Genomic DNA, 22,427 nt, shown 5'->3' on the forward strand with positions numbered 1-22,427 from the left:
ACACTGTTTAAAAGCAGTCATGCAACATCTGTTTTAAATCGTATTTGCAAACAAAACTTTTTTAATTGCTTGTAATTTACCAGCTCGCATGAGAGCATTTAAAGTGAACTTAAAATTGAATTAAAATAAGATGCGCCCAAAATGAAACAATACGATGTGATATGGTTTTTAGTGGCAGAAGATGATTGCACCATTTCTTTATTCAGACGCAGAGCCGGATTATACCTTTCGTAGGCCCTAGGCATAGCCGTTTTTGGGCCCTCTCCATTTTTTTTCAAAATATATGCTAAAATTTTCCTGCATATTTTTTTTTACATTTTTATTAATATGGATTTTAATTTACAAATTTGTTTATCGAACTTTATCTGCAATACCGACATGCTGCCGATATTGCAGTTGATATCAATAATACCATTATGATTAGTTCTATCGATAACTAGTAATATATTAGATCATAAGATTCTGCAAAATATTTTATTACCGAAAAATATTATATTTTTATTTGTATCTTCATAATTTTGTACAAAATACACTTGTTGTTTTTAAAGGTAAATTATTTTTGTCAACAAATTTTTTTTCTCCCAAGTTTTTCGTAGGCCCTAGGCACGTGTCTAGTGTGCCTATAGGTTAATCCGGCCCTGCTCAGACGAGATGCTACACAGGTGTGAATCGTAATTCTTAGATTACCACTAATCGTTTAATCGATAGCAGCAACAGATTCCCAAGAAATCACAGTGTTTGCTTACCCTGGGTCTTGGCACGTCTGATAATGATGTACACCATTCACGAGAGCTTGTTCACAGCCGTTAAGCATTGTTTTCAATCTTCAATAAACAGCTTCACTGTTCTATTATAAATGTCCGCATTGCCTTTACCCTCTACCACTTAAAATCATACAACTCCACCTATTTCTTTTTTGGACGCATCCATCCTAGCATGACTTTACATTCACGTTAAGTGCTCTCCAGCAAACTATTAATCAACTACGCAATCTGTGGTACACTTCCCTTAAATTATAACTTTGAGTATTGGCGCTGCTAAAGTTACTGACGCTATCACGCGTGTTTACTTCTTAGTTGATATAGTAGATTTAAAGTATTTAACAAGCAATGAGAAAAAAAATTTTACTTCTAGGAATTCCAGATTCTTTTCATAAGCCATTTTCATCAGCTGCATATACATTTGGATATGATATATATGATCATCATCTTTTCTTGCACATAATTGAATGTACATTTTCACTTGACCTCGAGTGTAAACTCTCCGAGGACCTTTCCTCAAAGGCCAAAGAACGTCTTGACCAAGGCAAGGTAAATCCTGAAATTTTTTAAAAATACTTTAAAGCAAAAATAGATGAATAATTTAACATAATAGAATAATTCGCTTAGGGGAACCGTAGAAAATCGTCACACACAGATGACACTTAATTAAATTTGGTAATATGTACCACTGGTACTATAGTAATTGGTGCAGTTTTAATAAGAATTCTTCAACGGGTTTCCGGTAGTTTCAGAAAATGTTTTTCCAGTGGTAGCAAAGATAGTACATTAATATTTTTTATAAATTAGGGTTAAAAGAGCTTTTTCCACTACTACTTGTAAGTATTTTAAACAATAAATATAGGTATAAAATAGAGAAATGGTCATGCTCCTAAGTCCTTATATAGGTCTTCTAAGAATTCCATTTGTTTATAAAATGTCGTCTTTAGTTTTCTTAAACTGATAAACGTATTTCTCACAAAACGCTAATGCTGAAGGGTTATGATATAAGCACCTAATATACTAAAATCGATATAAAATATTCTACTGATATATTTGGTGATTATTAAGAATTGTTCCAATACTAAGCAGTTTTTACATCGATACTATTGCAAAAAATATCTTGCCTTTCTTTACAAAGGATATTGAACCTGTGAAAATAACTTGATAGTGGTAACTTTTGACTATCACGAGTTCGCCGCGAGTAATATCACCACGCCGAGTGATGCTAAATAGAGTTAATCTCTATTCTGATAGTATGATCTACAAACCCGTATTCTGCTTAATATAATAACGTAAAGCCACCGGAAAGGGAAACAAATAATAATAAATTAATAAAAATGAAATTATTATAACTTTATTCATTGAAAAGCTTAGTGGAAGGGTAAGAGGTTATAATCAGACTAAGAAGTAAAATAGCGGTATCCAAACTGTTTTATTGCTGATTTATTAGAAGTCAAGATTAATTATACTTTGTCTTATTTTATTTACCACTGCTTAATCTGAAAATAAAGATCATGCAAGCATACAAAAAACTAATGTGGATTAGTTGTGTTAAGATAGAAAGGAAAACAAAAACAATTTTTTTTAGATAAAACATACCTTATTAATGCAACCACTTAATGTTGCTTTCACGGATGCAATAAATACCCCTAAAAATGTCCCTTACTTGGTTCTTCCAATAAACTTTTCAATTGTGTCGGTATATGCCTTTCAGGTTAATGTATGATTTCGTAGTGTTATTCAGTGCTGATTAATTGATTTTTTTTAATTCAGCCCGTACGAAGAACGGGTATTTAGCTAGTAATATGTAAAAGTAAACAAACAATCTTATTAAATGTTAAAAAAAATACCGATAAAATATTTATATTATTTACTTACATGAACCGGTTTTATAATGTCTCCAACCAGATAATCAGATTCTGCATAGATATCTCTCCTGTTTTGAAATATTGGAATTTCACTTATCCCATTAAAGATATATGAATATGATTTAAAGCATTTTATATTTTTAATAAAAGTAATTTTTTTTTGTTCATGTTAAACCAGTATGAATTATTTCATTTATTTAAGCCTCATATAGTCGCTTTTTTACAAGCCCGCTAACTGGTGTGAAAACTTTTATAAATATTGGTCTTTGATCTGAAATATTAGAGAGGCGTCTAAGCAGACGTCACTTCTCTAATATGTCCACTGTTAATCAGTTAGATATCAACCAATTGGAATACGTTTCTATTAGGATGGGAACACGTCTCGTCCAATAGAAGAGTGCCAACAGCTAGTTGCCATTCACAACCACAAGATTACGACATTTGATTGAATTATTCCACTCAAAGATGCAGTTCAGCCTCTGGCTTGGGCATCTCTATTTCAAGAACTTTGGGATCGAGTGAATTAGATCTCAAGTCAATTATGTGATCCTTAAGCAGGCTTTGATTTTACGTTTAAAGTAAATCTTTGATCCTTTTGTTTTTCTAGTATATGTTACTTATTAATTAATAATGAGATATGTTAATTACTTAATTGCTTTTATTTTTAAAATATTAAATTACTTGCGCTATTACATTTAATATCAGTCTTAGTTGAACATGCACATAGTGTATCTACCACTACAAAAATATAATTCCAATTCACTAGTATATAAGACATGTTAACTCGATTCTATGGTGGGGTGCCTTTTTATAATGAGGGTTGACATGGTCGATTACTACTCTCGTCACATTGGTGACCCGAACGTGATGTGAACGCAACTACCTTGGCAGAAACGCTCACTACGATTTGAACACGCCTACTTCGATGAATGGTCCACATTGATCAGTTGACTAGCTACTTGTGACTACGACATTGTCCTCCTCACGTTGTTGCTTATCAGTCTCGATCACGAACAACATACACACTCGACTGGTAAAAGTCAACATAGGCCACGACCGTGAACTTAATACAGCTCTCATGACCAGCACTCAAAAAGTACGGTGACCTTAATACAGCTCTCCCGGCTTCTCACAAAACATCAATCAATCTAGTAGTATCGGTTCATCGAATTCTATCACAGATATAATTCTAGTGGGGGAGTACTGTAGTGGATCTACCACTACAAAAATATAATTCCAATTCACCAGTATATAAGACATGTTAACTCGATTCTATGGTGGGATACCTTTTCATAAATGAGGGTTGACATGGTCGATAACTACTCTCCCCACAATGCAGGAAAAAAAATAAAACTAAGTAAGAATTAATAATTTACAAAACTTACGTTTTTGTAACATCGGAAAGACTTACAATACCAGTATTCTTTTGTTTAGAGCCACCAGGGCGAACTGACCTGAAATTGTAACTTTAACGTTAGACGTTGAAATGTAAAATATAGAAATATTTGCTAAATAAATATGTATGGGTTGAGAGCGGGAAACTTGCTATTGAAATTTCGACCATATTCTGACTAGCTAGTGCTCCGAAATAGTTGCTGGAACAGTATGCCTGATGAAAATGTAAGTTTAAATGGCTTTGAATCGCTAATAGAAGAATTAATAACGATATTATCGTTGAAAGAAATTCTTCTCCAATTAATATATCGATCACATTCCGATTAGCTAGAGTGCTAGAATCTCAACTGGAGCTTTATGTCGATTGAAAAGGAGTGCACGTATTAAGGTATAAGCGGGGCGGAAACGCTATGGATGGTTGACCGTGTATAGCTAAGCGCAGATGGCCCCGGCGGGTTAAAGCTCGTCGTAAAACATCCGGGTTACTACTTCCGGTTGATTTTTACGTCCAATCTGGAAAAAAACGAAGCCATCCAATATTATTATACTTGTGGTGCATCCAGTGTAACGCGTTCTTTTAATCTAACCAACAAAAGACTCCGCAAGCTTGCTTTAATGCTTTCCAAAAAATACGAAATGGCGCTATTTTGCGCAAATATAGCCAAATAAGAGATAACACTCAAAACATATCAAACCTTGCATTTTATTTAGGCTGTGATATAATTAAATTCTTAAATTTGTTTTAGGCCCAAAACCTGTAAGAATTTATAAATTACAGAAAGCTCTTATGACTAGTAAGTAAAACTATGTCTAAATTTAAACACAAATCACAATAATAAAACTTACTAGAATGTTAAGCATGTTCACACATAGCATCGTAAGCATAACATAAGTGGAAGGATACACCATAAATTTTCAAAAATTCTTCCTCTACTAGGAAGTTTGTTTGAACAGTTTGGAGGCATATTCTTATTATATTTAGAGTGGATTAACAACATTTTACTAAAATCTAACGCAATTTGCTTAGGTATAGAGGGTAGTGTAGTTCGATGATTTAAGTTGATGCATAAATAATTAAGAAAGAAGTCTGATATCAAAGCCTGATTTAACGTTCTCGTCAGCAATCAATTGTTTGTAGATATCTTTTTGACGGAATGTATTAAAAAGTACCGTTTTGAGGAAGATGAGCACAAGGTATTCAGATCATAATCAGGCAGTGCCAGTTTCACCCAAAGAAGTTCTTATAAAACAAGCATTTCAAAGTCTTATTTTTCTCGCAGCACCTAATTTTAAAACTTCCGAATGTACCCAATTTTCATTTCATGTATCCAATTTTAAATCTTCCAAATTTTATGGAATGATTGGTTATTGTATAATATCAAAACATAACATTTCTGTAAAGATGAAATCTAATTACTTTATTTTCGACGCTTTTAAATACACTTATATTTAAAAGATAGCAAGGAAATGCCAAACCCGTAATACAAGGAGGTAGTTTAAATTACCCTGTTTAAGCCAAGATAATGTCTTTCCAGTCACATGGTTAGAGAAGAAGCTTAGTTTATGTTGCAAGGAGATTATTAAAATGGGGAAATCTGTAAGCTAAATAATTAATTCACGGAAGATGTTAAAATAACAACTCTGTGCGTTGAATTCTTTAGAGAAAGCGATTTGATCAAAACTTTCAATAAAAACTGAAATTTTTATTTTTACTTAATCCGATATTCTAAATATTTGAGATCATTTAAAAATAAATGATGTTTTTACCCAGAATAAAAAAAGAGGGATATTTATTTTTGGATTAAGTTGCACACCGTAGTAAAATATTGTGGCAAAAGACAGATACCATACTTACCATACTTCGATGTGTAGAATTTCAGTCGGATATTTCTTCAGCTCGCTATTAAAAAGTAATGATTTAATTCCAGTTAAAACAGTGATAAAATTTTCTATTTCTTTTTATTTTGAAACAGAAAAGTATTAAAAAAAGAGAAAAAAGGGTAAAAGATTTCAAAAATAAAAAAAATAATAATTTTAAGCAAAACAAAGCATTACTTAAAAGTTTATTGGGGCACATAATTAAAGAGCATGTCTTCATGATTTTTGTGTCAAAAATACAAAATTTTATCATTAATTTTCAGTGAGTCTTGTTGCGGGAAACGGAAAATAACAACTTGATTTTTTTTTTCTTTTAATGTAAACACAATGTTTCTTTAAAAATTAAGATAATTTAATATTTTTTCAATGAATTTAGAATATTAATATCAGTAAAAGGTAAGTGTGCTGACTATGCAGATTAAAAATTAGGTGAAATAGGGATCCGTAGAAGTATTCATTGTATATCAGTAGAAGGGACGTGTGTTTAGCAGGCTGATTCAAAAATAGGTGAAGTAAGGAAGTATGTAAGTATGTACTATATGCTTCGAAAGGAAATGTGCTGATCAAGCTAATTTAAAACTAGGTAAAAAGGGAAGTATGTATACTCAGTAGAAGGGATGCGTGCTGATTAAGCTGATTAAAAAACAGATGAAGTAGGGAAGTATACATATCTGTAGAAGAGATGCGTATTTATTAGGCTGATTCAAAAATAAGTAAAATTGGGAAGTTTGAATTGATTGACATCCTTAAAAAAATTGTTTTGAAGATTAGCAATAAAAAAATATATTGCATTGATTTTTTTAGATAGTTGTGATTGATCTTATATTATTATATTTTCAACCGAAAAGCCATAGCCATTATCTTACATATAAACTTAGTTTAATACCGCGTTCAGTATTTTAATTTTTTTTACCGTGTTACTAGCGCTCGAAAATTTCAGTCACGAGGTCATTCATTCTTGGCAAGCTTCGAGAATGAGTGCTTAACTTTAAGGGCTCGCATCAAGTAAACTTTTATTACCATGTTCATTTTTTTAAGTAAATGTTTCTTGCGCTCAAAAACAAGGACTCATTCTCAAGATTCGCTTGACTGAAATAATTGTAAAAATTGAATAAGGAAAACAGAAGTAACCTGAAAAAAATTTGAAGTATACGTTCAGAATTTATAGAAACATCGGGATGCTATAAACTAATTATCTTTATCCAAAGAAAAAAATATAACTCACATATTTGGCAGAATGAAGCAATACATTATTCCTAAACATACGTTTATCAATGTTTTTAAAATGCCAATTAACATTCAATAATTTGTTTAATGATAGAAAAAAGAAATATCATAAATTATATAAAATGAATGCGTATAATAGTTATAATCTCTTCCAGACACTCTATTTTTCTTTGGGAACTTTTCTTTTGTCTCGAAATCTTCTTGCCTAGAAGCGTAGAGCGTAAAGATGATTTACCCTACCTTTCAACTCTGCATACAATTAAACGAATTAAAATGAATTTTGGAAATTTGGTTTTAGTATAAAATCTTCATACTTAAAAAAATTGAAAACAGCGGAGAAAAACACAAATAATGTCATATGAAAAGATTTTAGGTTCAAATTCTAAGATCTTGGAAAATCATAAATAATTTGTAATTCCATTCAAATTTTATTTTCAAAGGAGGAAAACAATCTTAGCGTTTTGATTAGGAATCAGTCAAGAAAAATGTCTGTTGCCTTGAAACTCAGAGATATTTTTCTATTAATTATTAAAAGATAAATTTTCCCGAGCTAACTGAAAACTATGACAAAGATTCAATTTATATTTCATTATTTTTTATGGTTCTACCTGGTTGCTTAGCAACAGAGAAATGCTAGGTATTCCCCTCTCGTCGAACACTCAGTTCGTTTAAGGTTATCTTAAATTTCTCCTCCTGTTACGGCGATATTATTTGGCTATTTTTGGGAGATAACGCCAAATATATATAGCTTCCTAGCACACAAATTTGTGACCCAATTTTTTTCGAAATTTTGTCTACTCCCTTAAAACATTAAGATTGGCATTTAGTACTTGAAAATTGACTTAATCTTTGGTGTCCCCATGAACTCAGAAAACATGATAAATTTTAGCGTATTTTATTAGTAATATAATTTTTTCGCATTGCACACTGTGCCTTGACACCGCACCAGACTATGCTTTTTCCTCCTCCGAGTTGGTATTTTAATCATTTTTAGTAGGTACAAGGTAGTATTACTAAATTTTTAAAGGAACATATAGAAAGTACAGATAATTTTTTCTACCTAATTTTTTCAATTTATTTTCTAAATATGAAGAAAACAAACTCACAAAGTAAATGCATCATCCCAAAGCAATTTTATGCTTGAATGACGAATAGCAGTTTGACGTTTGATACCAGCGTCTGTCCAAATTTTGCAATAAACATTGACGAAATCTATTTCAAATGAAACAAAATGCTAAACAAAAATAGATAAAAAGTTTTACTTTAAATTTATTATTTTATCTGAAAAAATTATAGATTTTATGCTTACCGCTATTGAAGAACTACATATTGTTTTGTGGCATATTTAAACTTTACTTCTGATGTATCGTGATTCTGAATTCAAATAAATTAACATGGTTTTTCGAAGCTCATTTGCCAAGGAAAAAAAACACCACACTTTAGGTACCTTACACTTAAAACGAAGTCATAAATTTAAACTACATGTGCCACCTTGGTGTGAAGAGTTATCTAAGCTTTATAACGGACAAATAACTTAAATATTTTAAAAGTTATTAAGCTTTTTCAAAAGAGCCAGTTTGGAGACATTTTATCGCCTAGAAGAAAATTATCAAAATCAATGCCTTATTCTACCTTTTCTGCAAATTTTTGTGAGATAAATAAACATTGTAATGAGTTTTTAAACATAAAAAAAATTAGACCACAAACGCTTTTTATTTTTATTAAACTGTAGCTTTTCTCCTTATTGACGTTTTGAGCCATTTTCAAAATAAGCATTTAGGGCGCTAACCAAACATAAGCTAAATTTGACCTAACCGTGACTTTGACTTACAATCATGAGAAACTGTTGCAAACTCATAACAATTACGAAAGTAGTATATAATTCATATTTCACGAGACGTTATTAGAATCTTCGAAAAACAGTCTCAACCGTTATAACTATTTTTATAGCGATCTAATTTAAAAAGAATTTTTGAATGAAGATGGGTACCGAGAAAGTGTTTAGTATATTTTAAATTGAGATCTTGCTCCAAAATAAATACGGTAAATCAAAGTAACTAAGACTAAGGAAGTAAGTAACTAAATAACGATGACTAAGTGGTTAGGGTACTGGGAATCCACTCACAAGGGAAACTAGGGAAGTGTGACTCGCCAATTTTGAAATAAACTAGTCGAATGTATGCCTTATGAGGAATAATTTTAAGGGGCAACATTCGTTTCGGCCCATAGAAGGTCCTGTGAGAGATAAAAAATAGTTCAATATATAGAAAAATCGGTATTTTATTACTTCAATGCAGACTATTAGTTATTGTAATTGTCTCATACTCCAATTAATTTTGTGGTACTTTCACGTACTATATAATGCATATTTATTGCCGAAATTGATTTCGAAAATTTTATATATCGGTAGTTTTTCAGAAAAAACTGTTAGGTTAATTTTAAAAAAAAAAATATTGACATGAAATTATTTAAATTTTTTTTTTCAAAAAGCTTTCTAAATTAATTGGAATATGTAATTGCAAATCAATTAATAATTAATTAACAATTAATTAATAATTAATTTTCTAATTGATTTATTAATTAGCAAATTAATTAATTATCCGATTAATTACAAATTAATTGGATTATGAGACAATTGCAATAACCATTAGTCTGCACTGAAGTAATAAAATACCGATTTTTCTACATATTGAATTATTTTTTATCTCTCACAGGACCTTCTATGGGCCAAAACGAATGTTAATTTATTTATTAATTAGCAAATTAATTAATTATCCAATTAATTACAAATTAATTGGAGTATGAGATAATTACAATAACTAATAGCTTGCATTGAAGTAATAAAATACCGCTTTTTCTATCTATTGAATTATTTTTTATCTCTCATAGGACCTTCTATGGGCCGAAACGAATGTTGTACCCTAAAATTATTCTTCATAAGGCATACATCCCACTAGTTTATTTCAAAATTGGCGAGTCATACTTCCCTAGTTTCCCTTGTCAGTAATCGGTAGCAGCTTTTCTGGAAAGCAAACGTGGTCGAATGCGATTTACTGCCACCATATGAGGTCGATACGATATGCTGCTCTAGTTTCACGACCCTTTCATTCGGGATTATAGTAAACAAAATTCTACAAAATTGATGTCTATAGATCTTTTGTTATACTCATATGAACATGCACGCAACATCAACAACATATTTTGAGACATTAGATCACTTGAGCTATTGAAAACTCCTTTACAGTTATTACGCCAATCCTACACAAGCGGGGAGCTTTGGGTCGTGAGTTCGATCCAAGTGGCCAACTAAACAGACAGTGCCTATGAGCCAGCAAGGTGCATATGAAATTTGTCTCGATTAAAAGTCCTATTTTTGGTCCGATACGAAGTTTTAGATTATTAGTGAGAGAAAATTTACGTGTATATTGAGAAACAAAGACAATATAGCCTTTAAGTCTTTGTCTTACTATTCTATAAGGGTAAATTTGATAGAATTTTTATTTTTAAAAAAAGAAATTTTTTTAATTTTTTTTAACGCTATTCTATGATTTAAAAAATACGCAAAATTGAAGACTTCAATTCAAATATCTCCCTCGAGACATTTTTAAAAATATTTTTAGTTTCTTACAATTATTTAATTTAAATTGTTCAAAGATTTTTTTCAAAATGATCGCTTTAGTTCTTAATTTAGCTAAAAATATTATATTTTGATGTGAACAATATTTAATATATTTTTATAAAAAACTACCCAAATTTTAATTTGTTTTTCTTTTAAATTTTAATAATTCACGCATTAAATTTAGGAAAAAAACTGCACATTGTTTTCTTTACATTATCTTTTAACAAATGTATATCGAAATTTTCGAATTTCTGCAGAAATTTCTGCAAAATAATATATTACAAATATCCTGGAGTTATATATTTTAGTTGTTGAAATCTTCCTGTCGTGCAATTGAAAAAACAAGTCAAGTACTTCACGATAAATTTCGAGAAAAGTGACTTGACAACTATTTTCGTTCTATATTGCTAATGCTATGGATGCAAAATATAATTTCAGAAAACTGATAAATTAAAATTTTCGAAAAAACAAATTGTAATATGTATTTTATCACGCCAAAATAACCAAACTATAAAAACCTAAATTTTTAATTTTTTGTCACTTCCGTTGACATTTCTATTGCACGACAGTACTGTATTAAAGTTTTAAGAATATCGACACTGAAAAAAAAAAAAGCTTTCGAAGCTTTAGCATTTCTCGATATTCCATTGGGGTGATATAACAGGCTTTCTAACAAGCAAACCCATTTGTACAGAAATAATTTTTTCAAACAATAAAAAAAGATCTTCAAATTTTAAATTTTTTTTATACTGTAGACAACCTTGAAATGCTTATTTAACTAAAAATGATTCTTATCATCGTAAGAATAAAATTACGTTTATATTAACTGATTAAACTTTAAAAAAAATTAACCTGAATATTTGGGATGAATAATTTGGGCTTCCTGTATTACAACAGTCAATTCTATAGCCTTTGGCTAAAAAAGAAAGCAGAATTAAATATGTTTATAGACAGACAAAAGTAAAATTTATACTTAGCTATAGTTCGTTCACCAGGAGTTGGCACTTGGCACCACCTCCTCGGACCAGAGTTCATTTCGGCGCGGGAGTAAGAGGAGAAAATTCTCAGTGTTTGAAATTAAGACAATCCTTATAAATGCGCGATAAATCCAAACAGCGAATTTTTTTTCAGTCACTTACTTCGCTTTATCATCTGCTAATATACCTTTCGTTACTCTAGCTAATTAAATAGATTGCAGCAAAATATTTCAAAAAGGACAAACTATTCACTCAAAAGAGAAAAATATCAAATTTATGAAATATTAAATGTAAAGAAAATGCACATGAAGATTGCGAAATAAATATTTTTGTCATATGATCGTGAAATAGCAACCTTGTTCAGGATTGCTTACATCCTTCTTTCAAAAATAGCGAAATAGTGTAGCCAGATACCACGTGATGAAGGCGGTGTCAAGTGCCAACTCTTGGTGAATTAACTATAGCTAGTGTGTTAAAATAATTGCGGAATTAATTATGTAACAGGATTGAATTTTAATAGCATTTAAATATGATAGTATTACTTACTTTGTGAATTTCATACTCTTGTTGAATGATAGAAGGATCCATTTCACTACATAAGTGCAGTATATATGGATACAGTTGCTTTGGCGTAGTGAAATATGGATAGCATGGTTCCCCAATGTAACATTGCATAACACTTACAGCAAGGGCATAAATGTTCTCATACTCCTACAGAAAACATTTAAAATATAGCACAAGACAGATTGATTTTGTATAAAGAACTACTTTCTTTTTAAAGTTACTCATAATTTTTGTTGATGTTTATGAAATCCTTTAAGATATGTAATTTATCATAATTGAAAGAGGTGGTATTAGAAAATCCAATCTTGCTTTTAGATTATCTGTCCATAAGTTATTTTAAAAATTCGACTATTTCTTATGCAGTTTAGTTTCAACTAACGCAGCTATTCTGTGTTATTGGCCGGGATAGCCTGGTTAGTAGGGAGTTGGGCAGATGTCCAAGAGGTTGTGAGTTCGATCCCCGCTGACCGAAGAATCCCCCGTGTCGTAAAAGGTGACTGGTGCACGTTAAATCTGTCTGGTCACAAAGTCCTCCTTGTTCCCAAAACAAATCTTACTTCTGGGGGTACTGAATTGGAAATCGATCGTTGTCTGGTTCAGGACAAAGTTACGATCTGTGTATGAAGGATGGGGGGGGGGAATGATGGGGCAAATTGCATCTCCCCCAAAAATCGCAAAAAAATTCGTAGAACCTCTGATTTATAAAGTAGCAATCTAAAAAGAACGTTCTAGCGGATGAATTAGGAAGTTTTTTTTTTCTGAACCATGAAATAAAATCAAGTCCAACTTGCTTTAAGTTTTAATTTAAAGTAAAATATTTTACAAGTTTTAATTTTAATTTTTTGGCTTTCTGTGCAAGGGTATAGCAGAACTAAAGTAGTGAGCAGATTGTTAAATACCTCATATTGTTAAGCAATTGAATCTGTTATTCTTTTTCTTTGCAATATCGCTTAAGGCATGGAATAAAATTTTGTTTAAAAACTTTGCGTAGCTGCCAAAACCGTATCGGTGCGATTTAAGGGCAACGTATCAACGCCAACTAGTTTCAAGTCAGTTAAATTGTACTTCATCCAAAGTGTCGAAAAGTGCCTGGGAATTTTTTCTGGATCATCTTTCACCAAATACCAAACTTGTTATCTCCAGAATGAGGATCATAACAGGACTGCAGGAACTGAGAAAGAGATTAAACTATTCTAGTTCGTCAATATTTGATAGCAGAAAATAGTCTATCGATACGTGAATCAATAGCAAAGAAACGGAACTATATTAGAATATGAAATTAATGTTTTAATATCCTTATGATCAGACTTAGATTTCTTATTCCCAGGAAGGAAAAAGTGGTGAAAATCATCTTTTGGTTAGTCAAATAATGATCTAGTTATTATTAATTAGTTCAGTAATTTGGCAGACGGATTTATCTCTGTAACGGTTAAAGGTCAATCCAACCAATTTTCCCAGTTTCTGAAGCCTAAAAAAAAACCGGTTATAGATTCGAAAAAGATATAGTCTTAACGAGCAGCTTTGTAACACGTAATATCATATTTTATCAAACTTTCAGAGACCTAAAATACTGTTATATGTAACAGATCAAAAACTTATCATATTTCTTGGTATGCTATTAAACAATTGTATAAGTTTACACATGGCATTCTCATTCACTTATTCATAAATACTCAATACTTTAAAGATTGGTACGCTTTAGAGAGGAGGTGGTACGAATTAGGCAAACTACTTTTTTTGGATTTCATATTTTTGCTTTTGCACAAATATAATGCCGATAATCTAACAGATTTTTTTAGTAACTATTAGACTGTTTTTTTATAGTTAAAAATTACGAAAATATATTTTTGCTTGTTATTTAGATCCTCAGAAAAAAATATAAAAAAGGGACAACGGTGTCCCACTTACGACAAAGGATTAAACAGCGTTGAAAGGGTACGCGTGTTACAAAAAACGGACGCATTATGCAAGACGCACAAAAGGCAGCACTGCGCAAGCCCAACAAATACATGATCAAAAAGCACGGAGGAAATTCGCACATATCAGAACCAAGACAGCAGTCACAGAAAGGCTTTTGCCATACATTCAGAGTAGAGAAATTATGAAAAGTGAGGTGGAATTATTTGTCCTTCAATCATTAGATCGCACACGTAGTTGTTGTTGTTGTTTCCAATACCTGCTGGGATAGCGGAGCTATACCAGATCCATGAGGCCGTGAGCCTTCAAAAAATCGAGGAAAAGGAGAGGTCTCTCAATAACCTCTTCCATGGTGAAATCCAGACAATCAAGTAGATGGTGAGGAATAGCCTTGCTGGAGTTGCACTTTTTACAAGTTGGAAAAAGTTTAATTTGTCCACTGAAAGTGAGGCTCTTAGTATGGATCGTACACGTTGACAAAATGACTCTACCAAAGAAAGTTTGTGATGAATTGGGAAATCTCATTATCAAAATAGGATGAATGCTATGAAAACCTTGCATGTTTTCCGTCATAACCATCGCCCAAAACGCAGTTTCCCGCAAGCTCTGTGTAATTTAATAAATAAATCCTAAGAAACTCGCTGCACCTGTTATAGACAACGATCCGGACGGCCAACTGTTCCTGAGGACGCTGTTATGGAAATGCATCAAATAGTGACTTCAGAACGCATGCAAACTGCAAGAGGTGCCGAAATCAACAGTTCTAAAGCTACTACGCTCTGTACTCGAAATGTTTCCATACTGATACCAGCGTATTGACTATGCTAATGAATTTCTTATCCGATATGATGACGATAAAGACTGGAATCTTCGCACATTATGGACGGGTCTTCGCAAATCGCTCATTTTATTCTAACTTGCAATATCATTACCAAAAATTGTATGCACTGATCAAACACGGATTCGTATGCTGTGGTACCAGTACCTTTATAAGACCCCAAAGCTACTGTGTGGTGCTGCATTTCAAGCACAATTGCTCTCGCCTTGTACTTCTTTGAGGAAGCAACACCAACGGGGTTTGTAACATGCTCTGTGATCGTTTGACATCAACAATGACATCGTTCGGATGCAGGATGGTGTACTTCCAATTTTTGCGACGTCTATTCGATGGGGGGTAGGGGTTTATTCGCAGGGTTTTGGTAATCGTGTCATCTCACGCCGATTTCCATTTCCGTGACCTTCACGATCTTCCGATCTCACTCCTATGGATTCCTGACAGATTTGAAAGATTCGATTAAACTTGCGATTGCAAACATCCCTCATGCTATGTTACGTTCTACTTTATTCTCCACAGTCTCCCAACATGCAATGTGTACTCGCGTGTGATGGCACATATGTAAAAAATTTGTAATTGGAAATATGCTTTTAATTTTGTTCGATCTGTGTTGGCATCAGTGGTTGTTGTCTTCTCTCATATTCTAATTCTCTTCGTGAGCTACGATTGTGAGTCTTTTGACCGCGCTCACACCTGCTTTTTGTGCACCGTAGATTGTCGTTTATTTTTTGGAATGCGTTTACTGTTTCAACGCTGTTTAGGGTTTCTGCATGACCTGAGAATTTTAAGACGAAAAAGAATTAATGTTGCCATTCAAACACTTAATTTTTTTTATACCATAACCATAACCGGAAGTGCCAATTTGCTGGTGTTCTGAGAACCTTGAGCTCATACCTTTGAATAACTATGTATGAAATATCATGTCGATCGGTTAAACGGACCAGTCGCTAGAGGTTCATAAGACGTTTTCTTATGACCACCCTGAACGTGTCAATATAAAAAATTTAGTATTAAATTATGATACATTTATTTTGTTAACTAAATTATGCATTCGCTTTTGAAAAAAAGGGCGAATGTATGATTTGGTTAAACTGAAAGCATAATAAGACGAAATAGGGGGTGAATGAATAGGAAAGTGCAAAAATGCAACGTGGGAAGAACGAAAGAGAATCAATGAATCAGTGCGCCAACGAATCGAAGAATTAGCGATCAGTTAAAAATCAGTTGGGGTAGTGAAGCAATTATTGGACAAATCATTGAATCAGCTAATTTGCGAACAATTGTAAGAGCAAGCGATTGGATCAACGAATCGTCAAATCAGGGAATTGGCTAATGAAGACTTTAGACTAATTGGCTTTTGTTTGTTAATTTACATTTACATCAATTTTATTTTTCTCAAAACCCGTTTGAAATTCCTTTATTGTAAAATACACGAACTTGGAAAATTTATATGATAGTAATAAATGAATTTTTTTTAAAATAAATTTCAATTCTTTTAGATATTAATGCAGAGGAGAGAAACACCATGCAGACATAGAAAAGAAATGTTTCTTTAAACATATTAAATTATTTTATGATAGGTAATAAATAATAGTTTAGCTATTATGAATGTTTGCATAATAAACAGAATAAATAAATGGAACTATTAAAATAAATATTGCAGGAGATGTCATATTCTTACTCTAACATGGGTTACAATTTCTACAATGGACATTCTTGAAACTTCCTCTGGTGGTGGTATGACGCTCTTCCTTTTACTTTGAACGGCCTCAACTGCTGGTGAACTGCAAAAAATAAAATTCCAGTTGCATGATGCCGTAAGGAATAACCATTGAAAAATAAATAGAAATTGCAGTCTTCGATAAAATTGAACTTATAACCTTTTTTTTTTATTTCAACCTACGCAAGACTTCGAACATTTGGTCATTAAATTGAGGAGCATCCCAATACAGTTAAAAACGTTAAAACAATCTTCAAAGGTATGGACAGTGACATAAAAAAAATCGAGGACAGTAAGGCATATTCTGAGGTGTTCTCCAGTCCAACCAGGGTCACAAAAAAGCAAGTATCTGTATTTACTGGTCCCAGAACTTATAACCTTAATATTATCTCATAACAAAGCTAACTCTATAAAAGTTGTAGGATAAGCATAAATAGGAAATGATTAAAAAAAACTTTGCTTATTTTATCATACTATGGTAATGCATTTATCTGTTTAAAAGGAAAACACATATGTGAAGATTATTAAAGATTTATTTTTTCTAACCGGACATTCTTCAGGATTGTCATAACTGGACGTTATTAGACAGGCATGCGAAAAAATTCTTCCTAGAAACATATATCAGGTGTTATAAAACTCATAACCATAACTTAAGGAATGTTATAACTTGCCAAACGAAACTACTTTCACCATACGTAACAGTGAATGTAAAAGGAGGAGCTTTTTTTAAGGGTGAAACGTCGCCTTTCACAGAAACTGTTATACAGCTGCAATTCATCGCCAGATATGCTGCAATATTCGAATATAAATGTATACAAACTGACAACAAATGTATACAAACTGATATACATTTGTGTGCGTAGCTATGAACAGTAATAAAACGGAAACAGTAAAACTTTTTCAAGGGAGATTTTTGAATAGGATAGGATGCACGATTGAATCAGCGTCGCAGTCGCAGATGGGAAATGCTAGGAATTTACCATTGTCTTCTTGATTTGCCGATTGTGTGACCTATTGCAGCTAAAGAATCATTATTTGAGCATTTATTGTAAAGATTTCAATAATAAATATTTTTTTAACTTTAATTTTTCGTATTTGGTTTTTTTTTCTGTTTCTTACCGAGCAGGAGCACTCTTGTGAATCACATTTTGCATTCTAAACATTGTATCGTCAAAGTTTTTTCCTGACAAGTTATATCATCCCTTACAGTTGTGACCCTTAATCGTGTAACACAATGAACTGTACACATGCAGTTCATTTTGTACTGCTTTGTACTAGATAAGATAGCGCTATTTGAAATTCCTTCTCATATTAAGTCGTTTTAAAAAAGGTTCTAATCCATTTCAGGGGCCTATAACAAATACAAAAATCTAGAATGTAATCTTGAATCATTGATTGATTGAGGATGTATGAAATTTTTAATAACTTCTAAAATGGAACAAAGAAATTTTAGTTTTTGTGTATTTCTTGCCACACTAACTCACACAAATACGATTCGAGTCAATAGAGTGGGAATTTTTTTATAGTCCTCGAAACTAAGCATTAAAAAAAATGCTAGGTTGTAAGCCAGTGTAACTAGCACCAAAGTGTTCTCATAACTCTTTGAATTTCTTACATTTTGCTTAAGAGCAGGAACCCCGGTCGTTTGTATAATTTAAGTGGCCACTTTTTCCACTTGGCGAGTCAACGGAAAACTGTGGGGACTTAAATTAAATAAACGACCGGTCACTTTTTCTAATAATTTTTTTTCTTTGAAATTATTTTTAATGTGCAATATTTTTATAACCATAGATTGTTTCGAATATGATTTTTTTTTAAATATATTATTTAATCCAAGCAGAAAAAAGAGCAGAAAGTGGCTATTATGTAAATGAGAAGAACCTACCGGTGTTGGTCGCCGACTCGGTAGGTTTAAGAAAAAGTGGCTACTAAGCTATTAGAACCTACCGGCCACAAGCTACTAATTGAAAATTTTAATTTTTAATTCTACTATGGAGCAGTACCACACGTTTCCCCAGAAACTGTTTTGCCCTAAAAGTAGCCATGCTAATCAATTAGGCTTACGTAGCAAATCGCACGCAATGCAATTCCACTTTTTCATGCGATTTATTTGGTAAGCATACCTTTTACAGCTAGTTACCTTACCATACTTTATATCAGGTTAATAATATAAAGAAAAATCTTGCCAGCGTATTTGTCTGCGACTATGAAAGCAGTTTTCTACGTGGAAATGAACACTGTACACAACTAATAGCAATACAGTTAGCAGGGTTTTGTAAATAAAATTGTATGATTTTGCCTCCCTTTACTATACCATTTTCCCTTATTAATCTTGAAACAACTGGAATTCCTATTATTGATATAATTTTGAAATGAAGCAACAAATTTCACTTGCCTGTTGACTTCGCCGAGTCTTGATGTATAATAATTACAAAATGCACTAATTTTACATAACTTTTTTTAATCTTAAAGAAATGGCTGAATTAAAGAAAATCCAAAAGTTGATATTTCTGACTACACAGTGCCGTACAGTCGACTTGTCTTCGAATAATTAACTGTTTTGTTTCTAAAATACAGATTTGCGTAGAGTTAGGTGACGTAAAGAGGGTATATGTTTAAAAAAAGAAAACATCTATTTTCTCCATTTAAATTGAGACAGTTTGTTTATTTCTGGAAACATTTATTGGGGTTGCGGCAAATATTTTCACTTCAGTTTTAAAAAATTGATAAGATATCTAATGTTTACAAACTGTCTGCTCGGTTATGATCAACTTATACACTATGTTAGTTTAAACGGTTGATGAACTTTCTTCTAATATCATTAAAAACCAACCTTAACTGGCATCAAAAACTATTAATTTTAGTTCAAACTGGTAGAAGGACATAGAAATTTACATAGACATCTACATAGAAACTTAAAAGTAAATTTCGAAATTCTATTTCTTATGAATTGTTTTCTGAGGTGGGTATGGTTAGGCTTAGCTAAATGTTACGTGATAGGATATTTTTGATACTTTTGTGTTAGCTTTTGTATGTAATAGCTAAAAATAACTTACAAGTTTGATGATGGCCCTACATAATTTTTACACAAATTTTCCTTTAAATTTTATTTTATAAAGAAAAGAATGACCGACTGGAAATAATAATATAACGCATTGTTTTCACGTTTAGTGTTCACGTTACACACGTATACGTGAATTTTATACACGTATGCGTATACGTGTATAACGTGTATAACATACGTGTATAACGTGTATAACATACGTGTATAACGTAAATGTTATGCACGTTATAATACAAGTATACGTGTCACGTTACGCACGTATACGTTATACACGTATACACGCTTCTGCCTTCATTGGGCAGTTTTTCCATGGAAAGCAAAAGAATTTCCTTAAAGTAACTAAATTGAATAAAAATATGCTAGTGGGCTGCGCCCCCTGCTCGCTAACGCTCGCCAACCCCCGAAAATTGCTACGCAGTCTTATATGGTTTGCTTCACGAAATTCTAAGAATTCAAAACAATCCATTCAAATCCATATAACAACTTTTTTTTTAAAAAATTACACCTTTTTAGTAAATACTAAGTCATTAAAATTAATTTGAATTCAAATAAATGACATGTAATTCGTTAAACCTATTAGAAATATGCTATAGTATAAAATCTTAAGATAAAATTTTTAAAACTGATATCTCTTTAAAAAGGTTAAAATTTTGGCTATAATTAAGTCTATTAAAAATTGAAATAAGTGAATTGCAATGGAAAAACCTGTATAAGCAAATAAATACTAGTAAAACAAATAAATTCGTGATATAAATCAAAAATCGTCAAATAAATTCGCAATATATAAATTCGTGAAATAAAGCGTTTTCGACAAAATACTAAAATAGAGATCTATCGACAAAGACTACTCACTTCTGCCGAGCTTATACTCTCTCTGTTTATTTCAGTTTCCGTTTTTAAAAGCGCTATATGTTGAGCCATCTCAGCTAGATTTGGCATGTGACATTTTTAGCGGCAATCATTGGTCGATTTTCTAGCGTTGCCATTCGGGGAGTTGTAATGAAGCTTTTTTTGTCGCCGTGTAAGAGAAATATATATATAGATATCTGCTATAAATAGGAAAGACACTTTAAATTACCACTGTAGATATTAATTTTTACACTAACATTTATATTTCAAATAAAATAAAAACTATTACAGTTTCCTTGCTTTTTGATGAAATTCCGTAGAGTTAAACTTAATATGCTGGAGAGTGAAACCGAATTTTGGAATTGGAAGTGAAACCTAATTTTGAAATTTAACTCTTTAATTTAATAATACGAAAAAATAATTTTGATCATTTATTTTTTTGAATGTAATCATGATACATTTAAAGAGCATTTTTATTTCTGAAACAATATTCACACATGTTTTGTAGTGAAATATATACTAATTTTAGAACTATACACACTTTACTTCACTCTGGTGTAGAGTAATTATATCAAACCATGTTCTTTTGAATACACATTGCTGTTAAAAAAAAAACAATCAAACAAGATAAGTTATGCTTTATATTTAATCTATATAAATCCCATGTATATAAAGTGTATCAAAAATTTTTAGTAAAATAAATTTAAAGGTTTTGTTTTAAAGTCTTCTTTAATAAGAGCTTCATTTTACACCCACTTTATAATTATGTAATGTAATGTTATTATATAATTATGTAATGAATTATATAATAACAGCATGTATTATGTTATGCATGTATTATGTATAATATATTATGTAATGAAGCATGATAGTGTTAAATAAAAGAAAGGAATAAAAATATTTGATTAATAGTTTAAAAAAAGGATTTTTTAATATCTAAGTAACTTAAAGATTATAGAAAAAGTGGAAAAATAATATATTACTCATCTGGATCCTCGTTTTCTTCTTTTTCTTCATTTTCTTCACTTTTTTCACTTTCTTGTTTTTGTAAACATGAAAAACATGTTTTACAATTCTCTATGCAAGAATTCATATTCCTTGAACTTTTCATAATTTATCGAAAACTTAGTTCACAAAATATCAGGAATTAGCAATCGAGTTTAAAAAAGTATAGAGTTTAAACAAATACGCGTGCTGCCATATGTGATATTTACTTTTAGTTACTCATTAGTAATCTCGTGCAAGCTTTGAAGCAACAATTCTTATATTCACCATGCATTTTGAAAAATAAATCTTACCGCAAGTCTTGCTTTCCTTCTCAGACGTCATAGCAGGACGTGCCTAATATTGCAGTTCCAGGTTTGTTTATCATACAGAGAAAGTTATAAACTGCCGATAATAGAAAAACTCCGTTGGAAATAAGGAAATATTATTCACGATTCAGCTTTTATGGAAAATTTTTAAAATGAATCTTGTGTGCAAGTATAACGAAGCAGTGGGAAGTTAAACGCAGAAACTGAGAATCAAATAGTTACAAACTGGCTCGAAAGTAATATGCTGCAAGGAGTCAATAATGCAAGTCAAAAATAAATTTTATTTCTTCGGGTTCTCTGGCAACAGCGTAATCCAATGTCTTATGGAAATAGCTTGAATGATCTAAATGATTTACATTAAAATATTTACGAAGAGATAGAGAGTTGAAATAAATAAAATGTTTTTGAAAAAAATTATTCATTGTGAAAAGATTTCATTG

The 22,427-nt window shown here is 31.6% G+C and overlaps 1 protein-coding gene across 2 annotated transcripts in view; it reads right to left on the reverse strand.

Moving 5' to 3' along the window:
- The window catches only part of LOC107448217 (BAI1-associated protein 3), a 61,119-nt gene extending 39,234 nt beyond the window's left edge, over window positions 1-21,885 (reverse strand). Inside the window, exons 1-9 of one of the 2 annotated variants that reach the window (XM_071179770.2) lie at window positions 21,658-21,885; window positions 16,723-16,825; window positions 12,272-12,436; window positions 11,601-11,664; window positions 8,236-8,341; window positions 5,880-5,924; window positions 4,015-4,083; window positions 2,640-2,697; window positions 1,129-1,317 (exon numbers count right to left, since the gene is read on the reverse strand). In XM_071179770.2, coding sequence (XP_071035871.2) covers window positions 1,129-1,317; window positions 2,640-2,697; window positions 4,015-4,083; window positions 5,880-5,924; window positions 8,236-8,341; window positions 11,601-11,664; window positions 12,272-12,436; window positions 16,723-16,825; window positions 21,658-21,785 — 927 coding nt within the window. In that variant the 5' untranslated portion in view covers window positions 21,786-21,885. The remainder of the gene's footprint in view (window positions 1-1,128; window positions 1,318-2,639; window positions 2,698-4,014; window positions 4,084-5,879; window positions 5,925-8,235; window positions 8,342-11,600; window positions 11,665-12,271; window positions 12,437-16,722; window positions 16,826-21,657) is intronic. The other variant, XM_087164659.1, reaches the window with a different exon arrangement.
- Between the last annotated feature and the right edge of the window lie 542 nt (window positions 21,886-22,427).

The sequence above is a fragment of the Parasteatoda tepidariorum genome, chromosome 1 (genome assembly GCF_982258835.1).
Source record: "Parasteatoda tepidariorum strain Cologne lab strain chromosome 1, Ptep-v5.0, whole genome shotgun sequence".
Classification (NCBI taxonomy): domain Eukaryota; kingdom Metazoa; phylum Arthropoda; class Arachnida; order Araneae; family Theridiidae; genus Parasteatoda; species Parasteatoda tepidariorum.